The sequence below is a fragment of the Meleagris gallopavo genome, chromosome Z, assembly GCF_905368555.1.
Source record: "Meleagris gallopavo chromosome Z, MGAL_WU_HG_1.1, whole genome shotgun sequence".
Classification (NCBI taxonomy): domain Eukaryota; kingdom Metazoa; phylum Chordata; class Aves; order Galliformes; family Phasianidae; genus Meleagris; species Meleagris gallopavo.
In genome coordinates, this window is record NC_139435.1 from 37,622,209 (window position 1) to 37,635,979 (window position 13,771).

Here is a 13,771-nt window from a genome sequence, read left to right on the forward strand (position 1 = left end):
TCTCATAAAGTGTGAGTTTGTAAGGACTTTTGTATAGTGCTGCATAAGGATTGTTCCTCTAACAATGCCACTATAGTTTTAAGCTCAAAGAGATATTGGTCCTCTAAATCAATTTTTCAATTCAGTTTCCTAATTCAATATAATTATAAATAAATATGTATTAAGCTTTCAGTTCAATGTACCTTTTTGGTCATGAAGCAAGTTTCATATCAGGTAATGAAATGTTTAAATGCATTATTCAAACACTTACATTTTAGTATTCAAATCCCAATCTGCCAAAAAAGAACAGCCAAGGGGTGGAAGAAGGTGTCATACTCCTTTATTCTCTTTCTGTCGTGTCTGTTGGACTTAAGATTGCATCAAATAAAAATGCCCATTTCCTCTAGTAGATCGGGCTAAAACTGAGATTTTATTTCTTAAATAATTCTTAATAATTCTTAAATAAATTATTATAGGCAGAAATACTTCCCAAGGTTGAAAATAACTTCTTTTTTTCCAACATTGTCCTGAACCTGATATCATGTATGTTATCTAGTTTTCCCATAGTTGAGTAAGAGCTTCATTTCCTTCCTTTCTAGGAAAGCCTTTTGTGTCTAGATTAAAGAGAAACCTTATCCACCTATACATACAAAGCTTAAATATAATCATGTAATCATTACACATCCCCAATCAGAAGAGTTGTATATACCTACAAGCTGCCTGAGACTGAAGTAATACCAGGTTTTTACAAATAACATGGAAGCTTGTGTGACTTATGCTTCAATCACAAGCTAAAATAAAACTTTGTGTACGCTTCACATGTATATATGCAGTACATATGGTGGAAATTGAAGTGTCCTAAACAAAGTATATACCACCTTGTTGGCTGTCAGAAAATGCAGAGAACTGCAATCTTTTTCCCTGATTCCCAGGTGAACCACTCAAGTGCTTCAGATGCTACATACTGAAGGATTTTGGTTGTGTTGGCAGAAAGCACTAAAAATATTTGGATGCAGTCATCAAAGTGAACTCATAAATTGGTATGGTTTCTCTGTTCTGTGCATGAAAAGAATTCTCCTGGTCAGTTTTTGATTAGAATACTAAGATATTCGCCCAGTTTACATAGGCAAATTAAATTTCTGTTGTGAAGGAAACAATCCTAAAAGAAAGATACTATCCCCATTTTTGTTGTCCTGCCTTAGGTAAAATGTTAACTTTGACCAAAGATTTCTCTTAAGAGAAACACACTGAGCTCTGGGTTAATGTTCAGCATGCCTGAGTGGAATCTTGAATTTTACAGGTCTTTTACAGATCTTGGACAAAAGCCTTAGCTTTTTTTTTTTCTTTTTTTCTTTTTCTCCAGTAGAGGGCATTGTACATTAGGACAGCTAGAATGAGAAGATAATAGATTAATTTCAGTTCTCATTAATAAAGGATGAGGTAGAGAATTCTGCACAGTAGAAAAATGAATGCTTTTATTCTGTGTTGTCTCTTTAACAACTTTTCTCCTTTCTTCACACAATTAAGCTAAATCTAACAAATGACCTAAATGCTACTTAGAACTAATATATCTATGGAGAATATTGGATATATAGTCATATCAAGCTAGCCTTCTGAAAATGGTAATTCTGCAACTTCTGAAGAAGTTAGTTTATGACTTGAGCTGAAAGATGAAGTCGATATTGAAGTTTCTAGCAAAAATACAATCAAGCTTTTTTCTCTACTCAAATGTTTTGTGTAGAATTAATTTTATTCAGTGTAGCTCACAAGATGCTATGTTTTGGATTTGTGATCGTAAGTGTTGATGAACACTTTTGTTTTATTTCTTCCTGACTGCACCTGTGGTGTCAAAGAAAGTCTTGGACAAAGTCTTATCAATTTCTCATGTCATCTCACCATGAAATGCACAAGAGGCTCGGAGGGAAGGCAGCTAAGACAGCTGACCCAAACTGACAAAAAAGACTGCATACCATCATACATTGTGCTTAGGAATGAAAGCTGGGAGAAAAAAGGGAAGGGAGAGGAGGTATTAAGGCAACTGTCTTCCCTCCCCCTGGGATTCCTACTGGCTTCTCTGGAATCGTGGCTGGACTTAATACAGTGAGGAAATAGACTGGCAATCTAAAAACCTAGTAAAAAATAAAGTTGATCTGAACATCCGTAGAAAAGGGTAACATATGCATAACTACTTTTTAAATAGAAAGGCTTTACAAACTTTTTATAAACTTTGTTCAGTTGTTCTCACATACTGCTATTAAATTTTGTAGAGCTGTAACCAGAAGTATCATAGATTTTAAATCTTGTTCCCCTACTTATTTTCCGCCCCCCCTCCCCCACCCCATTTCTAATGTAATCAAAGGCCTCTGTGCTTCTTTTCCAGTGAATTAAGGGCATGTACTGTGGCTTGGAGTCTTTCTAAACACAGAGATGCCACTTTTAAACACTGGGCATATTTGCATTTCCCTGCACAGATGATCAAATTTACTATTAGTTTATCGCAGAGATATCTAATTATCTGAATTACAGGTAAGAATAATTTTCTAAAGAGTGCATTTATGCTTTTATTGCTGTGCATTTTACAGCTGCTTGAGTGCCCTTTTTCAACTGTTTCATTTAATTTCAAAGTGGACTCAGTGAATCAGAACATTCATATTATTCAATATTTCTTAAACTGAAGCATGGAAATTTTGTTTTAAAAATCAGGTTTTGATTTCTTACAGTAGTACAAGTGATACTGAACAGCGGTTAAGTAATGTTTTGTAGTTTTGCATCATCAAACAGTTGGTATAAGATAATTAATAGCTAGATACAGTGAAATTAAAATTCATTTATACATTCTTAGAGAGATAAATTTTTTATCCTTGTATGTTTGAGTTCCATGAGCTATTCTGCTGGCAGAGCATAGTAGTGCTTTTTCTGTGAGAATTATCAGCAGCAGATTGGTCTATCCTTCTATGGTGTATTTCATAATGGATGGGTGCACATCTAATGTGAAAAGAGATTTGCAAAAAATGAAAAACGGTAGAAAATAAACTATCCTAACTAACCATAGGCGTTGGTATAGATGCATATTTTGTATTTGCACAACACTTGTCCTGTGTTAATTTCCCAGTTAACATCTGCTGTCTACAAAACTATGGAACATAGATAATGTGAATTTATGATCTTTGACTTAGAGCTAACAATGAGTAGTAGTTTGATCTCAGTTCAGCTATCTAAATAGCTTTGTGCACCACATGCTTACAATATTTCAGCACTAAGTGAATCACTTCTTGTGAATTTCAGTAGTTTCTGTGAAATCTTTGGGACGTACATATAATCACTTTGTAGGAATTCAACCTCTCTGATGCTTAAGAACTGCGTTTACATAAATCATAATTCTCAGTTTATTATCATTAAACTGAATGAGTTACAGTGGAGCAACATGACTTGTCAAAAATTGCCTAGCAAGGTAGTGAGAAGCCAAAAAGAAGTAAATTTGTTCTCATTAGTCCAAATCAGGACTTACTCCAATGCTACACAAAAATTAAGAAAGTCTTGTTTTGTTGTGAAAGAAAGACTAGAGAACCTCTTCCTCATGATGAGACTAAATTTCTAAATGCTTCTCCTCTGTAGCTGCTGTTAGTAGAAGAGAGATACTGGTTATGCTCTGAAAGTGTTGGACCAGCAAGAGAAATTACTGGCCAACATTCTGAATATGTGCTGTGACTGTTACAAGCTTAAACAGCTGTTCAATTATCCTTTCTGCATTCCTGGAATAACATAGGAACTGCCTTGTGAGATAATTTTAAATTACTTAGTGGTCCAAGCTTCTACTTAATATGAGATGAAGGAAAAAACTTAAATCCTCTGCTGACAAAACTAGGCATGCATAGCCTGACTAAAGAGTTCTCAAAAAACTTTCTAGAAGAGAAAAAAATAAAATATAAATTTCCAATTTACTAAGCTCTTAATTCTGCACTTGTTATGCCATTCATTTTTATGTATTCTCCCTGATACCTTGATGCTAACTTTTACACTAATGAACTTGAGCAGTGACTAAAACAGGGAGGCACATGATTGATAGTCATGATTTTGCAGCCCAGCAGGCATGGGGACAGGAAAATAATCTGAATTTTGAATTTGTTCATGGGCTTTCTGGAAAGATTTATTTAGGGAACCTGTTACTCAAATGTTCTTGTATTTCAGTAATGAAAGATTCAGCATCTTTGAGGGAAGGCATCATTTTTAGAAAACTAGCCAAGTGGAGTTATCTCTGCTGTCAGATTTCCAGTCTTAGTGTAGACTTAGTAAAGTGTCTTTATCACTTGACAGTGGTAAAGAATACTCTTTAAGTGTTCTGGCATTTTAAGTATTGTGACAGCTAACCTATGTTTTCAATATGCTTACAGTTGGCTGCTTATTAAATCATACTTGTTTATACAAATCTATTTTTACTTCCAATATAACAGATGGAAAGCAGACAAGCAGTTGAGGATGTTCTTTCTCTCAGACAAGATGCTCTGATCTTAATGTGATCACTAGCCTGATCAGTAATTGCCTGGAAAGTCAGAAATGTCTTGTTTGCCATGTCTTGTTAAAATTGCAAAGTTTCTGTTTAAAAAAAAAACAAAAACAAAAAAACAAACCACTAATCTGCTTTCACTGTGTTGTAAATTGGTTGCCTAGTAAGGAATATTCAGCTACAATATTAATACACATTGTGTTTTTTTGTTTATTTATGTGGTTTTTTTTAAGATAAGCAAGTTCAGGGAGAAATGAAAAAATAGATGGAAGTGATAAGTGTCACCTCAAATGCATCTTTAAATTTCATTGTGTGTATGGCAAGTAGGATTTTGCAGAGTTATGTATGGATTGAACCCAGGGTTAATGACTCCAATGTTTTGGAGTTGTTCCGTTGGTGGTATAGTGGTGAGCATAGCTGCCTTCCAAGCAGTTGACCCAGGTGTAAATTGATCTAGTTAACTCCGTGACAACTCCTCATAAAAATTAAAAAATGAGTCTCCTTAGGTATATTTTAACTATACCCATTTTTTGTGTTGTCTTTGAATTTTATGAGTGGTAGTTTGGAGTGTGCTAAAAATATGTAATAATTACGTTGTTCCTTGCCACTTCTTGCTAGGATTGATTTCTGCTTGCATACTTGCGTTTCTAAGGACCAAATAATTCTGCATATTGTAAATATTAGCTATCACAGATCTGTTAGCCATTTTCTGAGTTATGAAAGAAGCCTTTTACTTAAGAGTATGTGGTATATGCTGTTACAACTTATTCTTCTGGGACATAATACATTTTAAACAAATAATAAACGCATTAGTTTATACTTGCATGCTCACCCTATAAAAAATTTGTCTCTTAGAAAATTGAAAATGGAAGATTTGCAAAACTCAGATATATTGCACATGCTATGGTCAACAGTACAGATCTGTTAATGGTGACAAAGAGGTAAGCAGTAATTACTATGAGTAATAAGTACGTAAACCTCTATCATTACAAATGTGCCTGTCTTCTTAATTCTTAATTCTTAATCAGTAACATTGCTTTGACATGTGTCATTACGTATGTGGATAGAATACTGGGGAAGGCACGCTTAGTGTGCGTTTTGTTAATCACTTCCACAGCAGCACTGTTCAGCACGAGAGTATGTTTTTTGAGTGTCATGATAAGCTTTCTATTTAAGGAGATGAAAAGATTGTTGGTTTTGTGATTTCTGTAGTTGAGCAAGATTTATAAATAAATCTGATAAGGCTGAGGTCAGTGGAATTGTGAGATTGTCTTAGATGTTGGCATAATGAAGGAAAATGCATAATCTAGGAACAGAAGGTCAGCAATGTATGTTTAATGGTTAAGTATCAAGTATCCTTCATAAATTAAGTCTGTAACTTTTTGCAGAAACACAGCTAGAAATATTGTTTTGCTTTTGCTATGAAACTATTTTAAATGAGAGCATTCAAAATTCAGACTTTCAGAAACAATCCTGTGGAGTTGTCATATCTAATTTGACATGAAATGTTTCAGAATGATGCCTCTAGTTAGAGGATTTAGAGTTAACTTGACAACTTTAGATATTTTTTACATTAATTTTTAAAGTATGAGTTTGTTTTTGTTTCCTAGTGGCGTCTTATTTGTGACAAAAGGAACATTTGGACAGTTGACATGTGAGTGGCAATACACTTATGATGAGTTTACAAAAGAACCATTCATTGTTGACGGCAGGAGATTACGCATTGAAGCAAAGGTATGTTAACCTGATTGCATTTGGTTTTCTTTTAGTGTTTGTTTAAAGAACTGAATTCCTGATATCTCCCCTCATTGAGATGTAGTTAGAGAAAGGTGTTTAAATAGTGGCATTGGCAACCCTTAGATTACGATTTTCTGGCTATTTTGAAGCAAAATGCTGACTTGGTGTTTGCAGCTGAAATTGTTCCTTGAGTCTCGGGTGTATTCTAGCTAACATATGCCAGTTTGTTTAAAATTTCCAGATTTCATACTTTTCATTGAAACAAACAAAGCCCTTGTTTCCCTGGTAAATTGTCAGTGGAAAGTAATAAAAGATTTAAGCACTGATAACTGAACCAGAGCCAACACTCCTTATAAAAAATAATTCCTTGAATTCTGTCTGAGATAGTAACTGAAATCTGAATCAGCAAGCTTACCTAACAGAGTTTTTTTTTGTGTGGCTTTTTTTCCTGCTTTCATTAAGTTTCATGTGTGTAATAATGCAATTTTCACTACCTGAGTTCACTTTTTGCAAATCAGTACTAGTAGAATCTCCACCCAAATAATGACTTGAAGACTAGTGAAAAGTTATTAATGTGGAGTACTGGAATGTTACTCCACACATACTATTATCTGCCATCTGTTCCTACTTTTTTTTTTACAGCCCAGCCTTTGGTGGCTCCATAGCACAAAGAAGTTTGTTACCACTGGACAGTTCCAGTCTCCTATGTCTTTATGCAGAAAATAAAGTTTTTCAGGGTGTGTGCATAAGATGTGACATACTCAGATTAGTATAATAGACACATGGTTCTCTCTGAACTATATTTGCCTTAGTATTAAATAATTGGTGAGTAGTTCTTACATATTTTCATAGAATCACAGAATTGCTTAATTGGAAGGGACCTGAAAAATCATCCAACCTCCCAATTAGATCAGACTGCCCAGGGCTGCATCCGGCCCTGACCCTGAACACCATTGGAGGTGAGGCATGCAGAAATTCTCAGGTCATCCTGTTCCAGCACCTCACTGACTTCTATGTGAAAAACTTCCCACTGACATCTAATCTAATTCCGCTCTTTTCATTTAAAACCATTCCTTCTTGTCCTATCAATTTTAAAGAAAACAACTGATAATTCTTTTTCTTTTTTTTTTTTCTAAGGAACGAGTAAAGTCTGTGTTCCATGCCAAAGAATTTGGAAAAATTATTAACTTTAAAAGTTCAGAGGATGCTAAGGTAAAGTCAAAATATTGTCACAGTTATCCCTTGTAACATTTGGCTTAAAAAGTGAAAAAAATGTTCTTCAACTTGAGTTGTGAAAGGAACGTGTTCCTTATTATACTTAGAAAATTCTCATCATTCTTAAAATACGAATAATTTCCCTGTTATCTCTGATGAACATTAGTTCAATCACTTGATTGTCTGTTTGATAGATGCAGAAACAAAGTTTCTGGGAATGTAGGTAAGAGGTATGTGATTGTTTCTTTTTATTTGCGAGTGAACTGAAGTTTTTCAGTACAAACAAGAGTGCTCCAGAATGCACAGGGAATTCTTTAGCCTACTCAACACAAATTTCATGAAATGACTTTCTGTTTCCACACAGCCTTTACAGATGGAAATAGCAATGATCTATTCGGTACTGAATTTCAGAAATACTCAATCCAAACACTAAACTTTCCTACACTTAAATCTTAGGAATTACAACTGGTCTGCCAGACGGCTGATTTAACAGTATTGCCAACAAAAGTAAACAATCAAGAATATGAACTATAACATTAAATTTTGATAGAGTATTATTGGTGAAGTGCCCCCAGAGTTTAAGAATGAGCAAGAATCCTTGTAGAAGATAAAGCAGTTTATTCGATACATCACATTATCATTATTGGACACATTCTACATGATCCCTTCATTTTGACATCATTAATTTTCACTGTAGAAGACTTGTTCAGGTCTGCTGCCAGAACTACACAATAGCAGATTTGCTCAAGTTCTCTTATTTCTATCAGAGTGAATTGTTATTTTCACAAGCAATAAATTAATTTTGCATTTATACACACCAGTGGGATATGGATACAAAGCATACTGTGAAAGTTCCATTTTCTCAACAAGCTTAAGTTGCCTTTGTTTTTACAAGGGTAGCTTACAACCACAGTTGAGTGATATCTTTTGGCTCCTTCCTCAAAAAGCATCACAAATACTGTCAAGGTCCTGGAGGACCCCACACTGAACTGAGACCCAGGAATGTGTGTGGGAGGGGAATCCCAACTGTGCCTCAGCTATGCCAGGAAGAATACCAAAAATCAAATTTGTGCATCATATTATGTCTATTCTAAGTCTTAAGCAAGGAGAAGGAAGCTGGAAAAGCTGTGTGTACTTTAAAACAAACAAAAAAAAGCTTTACCTTTTTTAGGAAGACCTATCTACTTCATGAAACCAACAGGTCTGCAAGTATGAAGTTAAAAATGGTCACTGTCACATAGACTTGGTATGAATGGTGATTCTATCATAGTGAAGGAATACTTAACAGATTCATCAAAAATTATTGTGCAGTATTGGGATCTAACCTACGGAAAGAAAAAAAAAAAGGTCTTTGATAGTTGTTTCTGTGCCATTGAGCATTTTCACTTCTACAAATGTTACACTTATGCTTGATATATAGAGAAGAAATTGAGGCCTTTTAGCAATGGTAAAAATAAAACTGGTGTGTTTTTCAGTAATGGGTATGAGATCACTTCAGTGACACTGCTTCAATGTCACTATATGCCATTATCTTTTTCATGTGCTAACATAAGGGTTTATCATCTACAACAGAAAAACGTTAAAACTCAGGAAGATGACAGATAGTAAAGTGTCTGTCATCCTAATAACTTTTTCATCTTCTCTGTACGGCTTTTACTTAGGATACATTTTCTTTTTTTTTTTTCTTTTCCTCCACAGTGGATCCTTTCTAAATTGGAAGAAGTGAGAGAGAATCAGCTGAAATCGTAATGAATGGAGAAGCACCAGACATGAAGAGTACTGAGCAGCTACCTTCTAACTCCTCTTGAACAAGAAGAACTAATTACGTATCAGCAATATTTTACAAATAAAATGAAAAAGAGTAGGGAGATGATTGATGAAATTAATTGTCACACCAATTTATGGATATATCATAAAAAGAAAGCTATCATTAAGTTTTCAAAACCCTCAAACCTCTAGTGATGAAAATTTTTTGCCAAGTTTCAGCTTTTTTTTTTTTTTTAACTCAAAATTCCAAATTTTTTTTTTTCAAAATACAATTTATATGAATTTGTTTTACCGTGACTTTTGGCACTGAAACTGAAATCTGGACTAATTCTTATGACTCTGTTCAAAACAAATAATTTGCATTTCATTGTGAAAATCAATATTGAGTTTCTTTCTATGTTTTCTTGTAACTTGAGCCTGTGTTGAAATTCAAACTTCTTTTGAAGGAAGTGTTGACTTAATTATCACTGTTTTAAAGCTCAAACTATACGGAATCTGTTCACCAGAACTTAGTTAATCACTGGAGTGGCTATTTAGTTACCAAATATTATTTTCTTTTGTAAATGAATAGACCGGGTCACAAAGAATTTTCATTACAGTATCACTTTTAGTGTAAACTTTTTTTGTATCCTACTCAAGGAAATGTTGTTGCACCTTTATCGTTATTAAGAGAAAATATAACAGTTTACAGAAACTTATAATGGGGATAATTAATATATGTCTGCACTAGAAATATGAACTTAAGCTTGTTATTCTAAATAAGAGTCATAGCAGATCTGCAACTGAAGAAGGAAGACTTCGGGTTATAAGAGTGCTGTTGCATACCAAAAATATTTGCTGTGGATATTGTGTGCTAAGCAAGGGACTAATAAAGTCAGATTTATATTAAATAACAAATATAGTATTTCACATTTGCTTTTTTCAACTCTTCTTGTCCGCTGGAACTTTTGTTTCTTACCTAGACAGCTGAACTTTAACAGGTAGAGCCAGAATGTGTGTGATGCTGCTTACTTTTCAGATGTATTAGTCATAGTATTGCTGAATGAATGGTTACTGCAGATGATAAGAAAGTACAGGGGGCACTGCAGTGTTACATGAAGGCTTCCATAAGTTCCCATTTTCAAATTCATCAAGATAAATGGTATATACAGTATGTACTTCCAAAATATTCTTTCCTAACAATTGTTTGGAATGTTTATCTGTGGGAGATTTTATACTTCCTACACCGTTAGTGGTGCTGGAGAGATCCAAGTTGTTGCATTCTTGTAAAATCTAAAATGATGAGCATGCTTTATAGTTTACTCTAAGTCTTGACTTAGACATTGAGTAACCATGTAGTTGATTACAAAACACACATTTTATGTACTTTTTCCCATAATTTGTAAAGTGAATTCTGTACTATGAGAATGACTGTCTTCAGTTGTTTGTACAAAAAAACACATACCAAGACCATTAACTCAGGTTATAGTCATGCCAAAATAATAATTTGCCTTAGATAAATATTGTCACTAGTTGACAAAACATGTGGTTTGTTGTTGTTTGTTTGTTGTTGTTTGTTGTTGTTTGTTGTTGTTTGTTTGTTGTTGTTTGTTTGTTGTTGTTTGTTTGTTGTTGTTTGTTTGTTGTTGTTTGTTTGTTGTTGTTTGTTTGTTGTTGTTTGTTTGTTGTTTGTTGTTTGTTTGTTTGTTGTTTCTTTGTTTTAATCTATGACTGCTAATCGTAGGTGTAATAGTTCAATTGACTACAACATCATGATTTTTGTTCTTTGGTACTTACAGTTGCCTCTTCCTCTCACATATCTCAGATAGCTCTTTTGTATCTGACCTTTCATTTCTATGTCAGAACTTTCACTTCTGACATCTCTTGCAAGCAAGCATTTGGTATGTTCCCATTTGTTTATTCTTTAATTTATTCTAATTTCTCTTCACAAAGGCTCTGTTTCAATGTTTCATCATCTTAGCATGGTTGTCTTTATTTTCTTCACAAACTCCTGTTTCTGAATTTGCAGCTGGTTCATCAGTGGTATTTGAACAATTTAATCATTAAAGTTGAAGGGGTTATCCTAGATGTGCGTGTCTGTGGTTAAGCTCATGCTCTGGAAAATATAACAACTCCCCCAAATTTTCAACTTTAATTTAAAGTATAAATTATTTTGAGTTCCTGTGCTAACAGAAAGCTTTAAGAAGAGAATTAGAAACCTCGAAGTGTACTGGTACAATCAGCATCCAGAATGTATAAAATTCAGTACAGAACCCGTCCCCGCCTCCCTCCTTCTCTCAGCATGTTATGATAATGTGATTTTCTATAGCTCAGTTTTTCTACTCTGTTAATTTTATGCCTTTCCTTTGTTTTTTTCCTTATGCTTTCTCTATACAATCAGGAGTGAATTTTGCCATTTTTCAGTAGACTTCAATTTCTCTTTGTAAACCAATTTGGGAAGAGGAGAAAGGTATTCAGTTATGTTACTGTGTAGTTTAATGGATTGCTTTTTGCAGATTATTTGAGATGACTCTGGTGTGCCTAATTCATATCACAAAATGTCTTTTTTTTCCAATAAGAATGTAGTACAGATGTATTAATTTTTAAAGAACATTTATGTGCAAATATACATAGGAATCTCCACGAAAATAAAAATACAGGCATTTAATTTGTCCACTGTTGTGCCTAAAAGAATACCATAGCCTTTAATGAAGAGTCATTTCTATTCTAGACAAATGTTACACAAACTTAGTTCCTTTCAAAATGTCATTTAGATTTTCAGTCTTATTTTGTTACTGGTTAAATTACCTCTCTGGAAGGAGTGACCAAATTTAGAATCAAAGATGGTGACAAACACTGCAGGTGACTGGGTTATGCAGTGTTCTAAAATCAACAGTCTAATAAATTGCATCTCCTTTTGTTCAGCTGCATGCATTTTCCAGAGCATGACTTCGTTTTGGCTTCTGCCCTCCGTCCTGCCTTCCTGCTGCCCCAACCCTGCCTCTTCTCCACCTTCAATAATGCAAACTGAATTTTGAGTAGAATGTTATTATTGTTTTTGTCTTATTCCTTATACACCGCATTAATAGTTTTGTGGTTTTGGGGGTTGTTTCTTTGTTTCTTACAAGAGATGCTATTACTCAGAATTTGGTGAGTAGAAATTGACAAATCAAATCCCACTTTTGACAAGACAGCAGAATAAACTTCTGTTATAGCAATCTCAATGAAAGCAGAATACAGATGATAATCTTTACCTTTGGTAGGATGAGTTTAATTAAAATGTTTGTCTCATGAAGCAGATAAAATTTTACAAAGTGTATTATAGTTTTCATACAGAAAATGTTTGCATTATCATCATCTTCTCTTGAAAGGGAGGTTTTTATATTTTGTGTATTACATTCTTGAAAACCTTATCCTTTTCTGTCCAAAACTGAATGAATTAGCACATAACTGACACCTTTTTCTTCTTCCTACTTTAGATTTGCCCATTTTTTGCTCATTTAAGATTTGACCGTTGTTGTTATTCCTTTTGACTTTCCTGGTCATATATGTGTGCGTATATGCATCATCTAAGAGCTTAAGTTTTACTATCTGGCACACAAGAAGTACAATCACAATCTTTGTCACAATTTTTCCTTTTGTGACTCTTAAGAGAGATCTAAGTATCTAAAATTCCAATCACAGCAGACACAAGATTTTAAAACAGAAGTTTTCTTTGCAGGGCAAATCTGATAAAAGAATTCTAAGTTTTGTTTTAATACTTCAAAGGAGTAAATTCACTTTTAAGTTTTCTCCTACAAGGCGCAAAAGAATGTCCCCACCATTTGTTTTTGTTCATTCATCTCCTGAGTAATGCACCAAAGACTGAAGCAAATGTGCCTGCTTAGAACAGCCACAATGATAGGACTGTGACAGCCAAAAAGGAGTGAATCTGAATTTTCTTTTTTCTGGTTCTCTCCCAAGTTTATTAATCTTTTTGGGTTTTCATTTCATGTATCATGCATATTGAGTAATATGTGCAGATTCACATATTCATTAGTGCCCTTAAAGATGCTTTACAGTGTTTCTTGCAAAGTGTTAAATAAGAGCTCATACTGATGGGTCCTGTAACATGTGAGCTCACTGCTGTGCTTGTACTCCAGCAAAACCCAACAACTGGATTCCTGGCATCAAGGTATTCTTCAGGCAGATAGCAAACTTTGGTTTGACTGAGGTATGAAGCTGAGAATCTAAGTAGACTTTTTTTTCCCAGAATTTTGCAGAAATCAAGTAGTTCATTCACGTGGATATTTTATATATATTGCTTTCCTCCACTAAATCTGCTACCCCAGAAAAAGTTAGCATTTTAGTCCTTTTGTGTTCTCTAACTGGAAGTTTTGCAGTAATGTAAAACTTCAGTATACATAGATTTCAAGACAAGAAGTCTAAGAGAATCTAAGCACGTTTTTAGAGCAGAATGAATGCTAATAACAGGAGGTCGTACTAAAACAAGTCCCTTATGAGTGCACCTGAGTTAGTTGATTAAATGCCAGTGACTACCATGATACAATGGGTAGAAATGGTTTTCAAGATGGCTGAGTTGGCCTGCCT

At 34.2% G+C, this 13,771-nt stretch overlaps 1 protein-coding gene across 2 annotated transcripts in view; it reads left to right on the forward strand.

Annotated features, from left to right (window-relative positions):
- Positions 1-10,099, forward strand: part of VPS13A (vacuolar protein sorting 13 homolog A) — a 94,563-nt gene extending 84,464 nt beyond the window's left edge. The window contains exons 69-72 of one of the 2 annotated variants that reach the window (XM_085214163.1): positions 5,339-5,424; positions 6,094-6,217; positions 7,358-7,432; positions 9,134-10,099. In XM_085214163.1, coding sequence (XP_085070289.1) covers positions 5,339-5,424; positions 6,094-6,217; positions 7,358-7,432; positions 9,134-9,184 — 336 coding nt within the window. In that variant the 3' untranslated portion in view covers positions 9,185-10,099. Of the gene's footprint in view, positions 1-2,359; positions 2,506-5,338; positions 5,425-6,093; positions 6,218-7,357; positions 7,433-9,133 lie in introns of those variants that run through there. The other variant, XR_014880651.1, reaches the window with a different exon arrangement.
- The last annotated feature ends 3,672 nt before the right edge of the window (positions 10,100-13,771 follow it).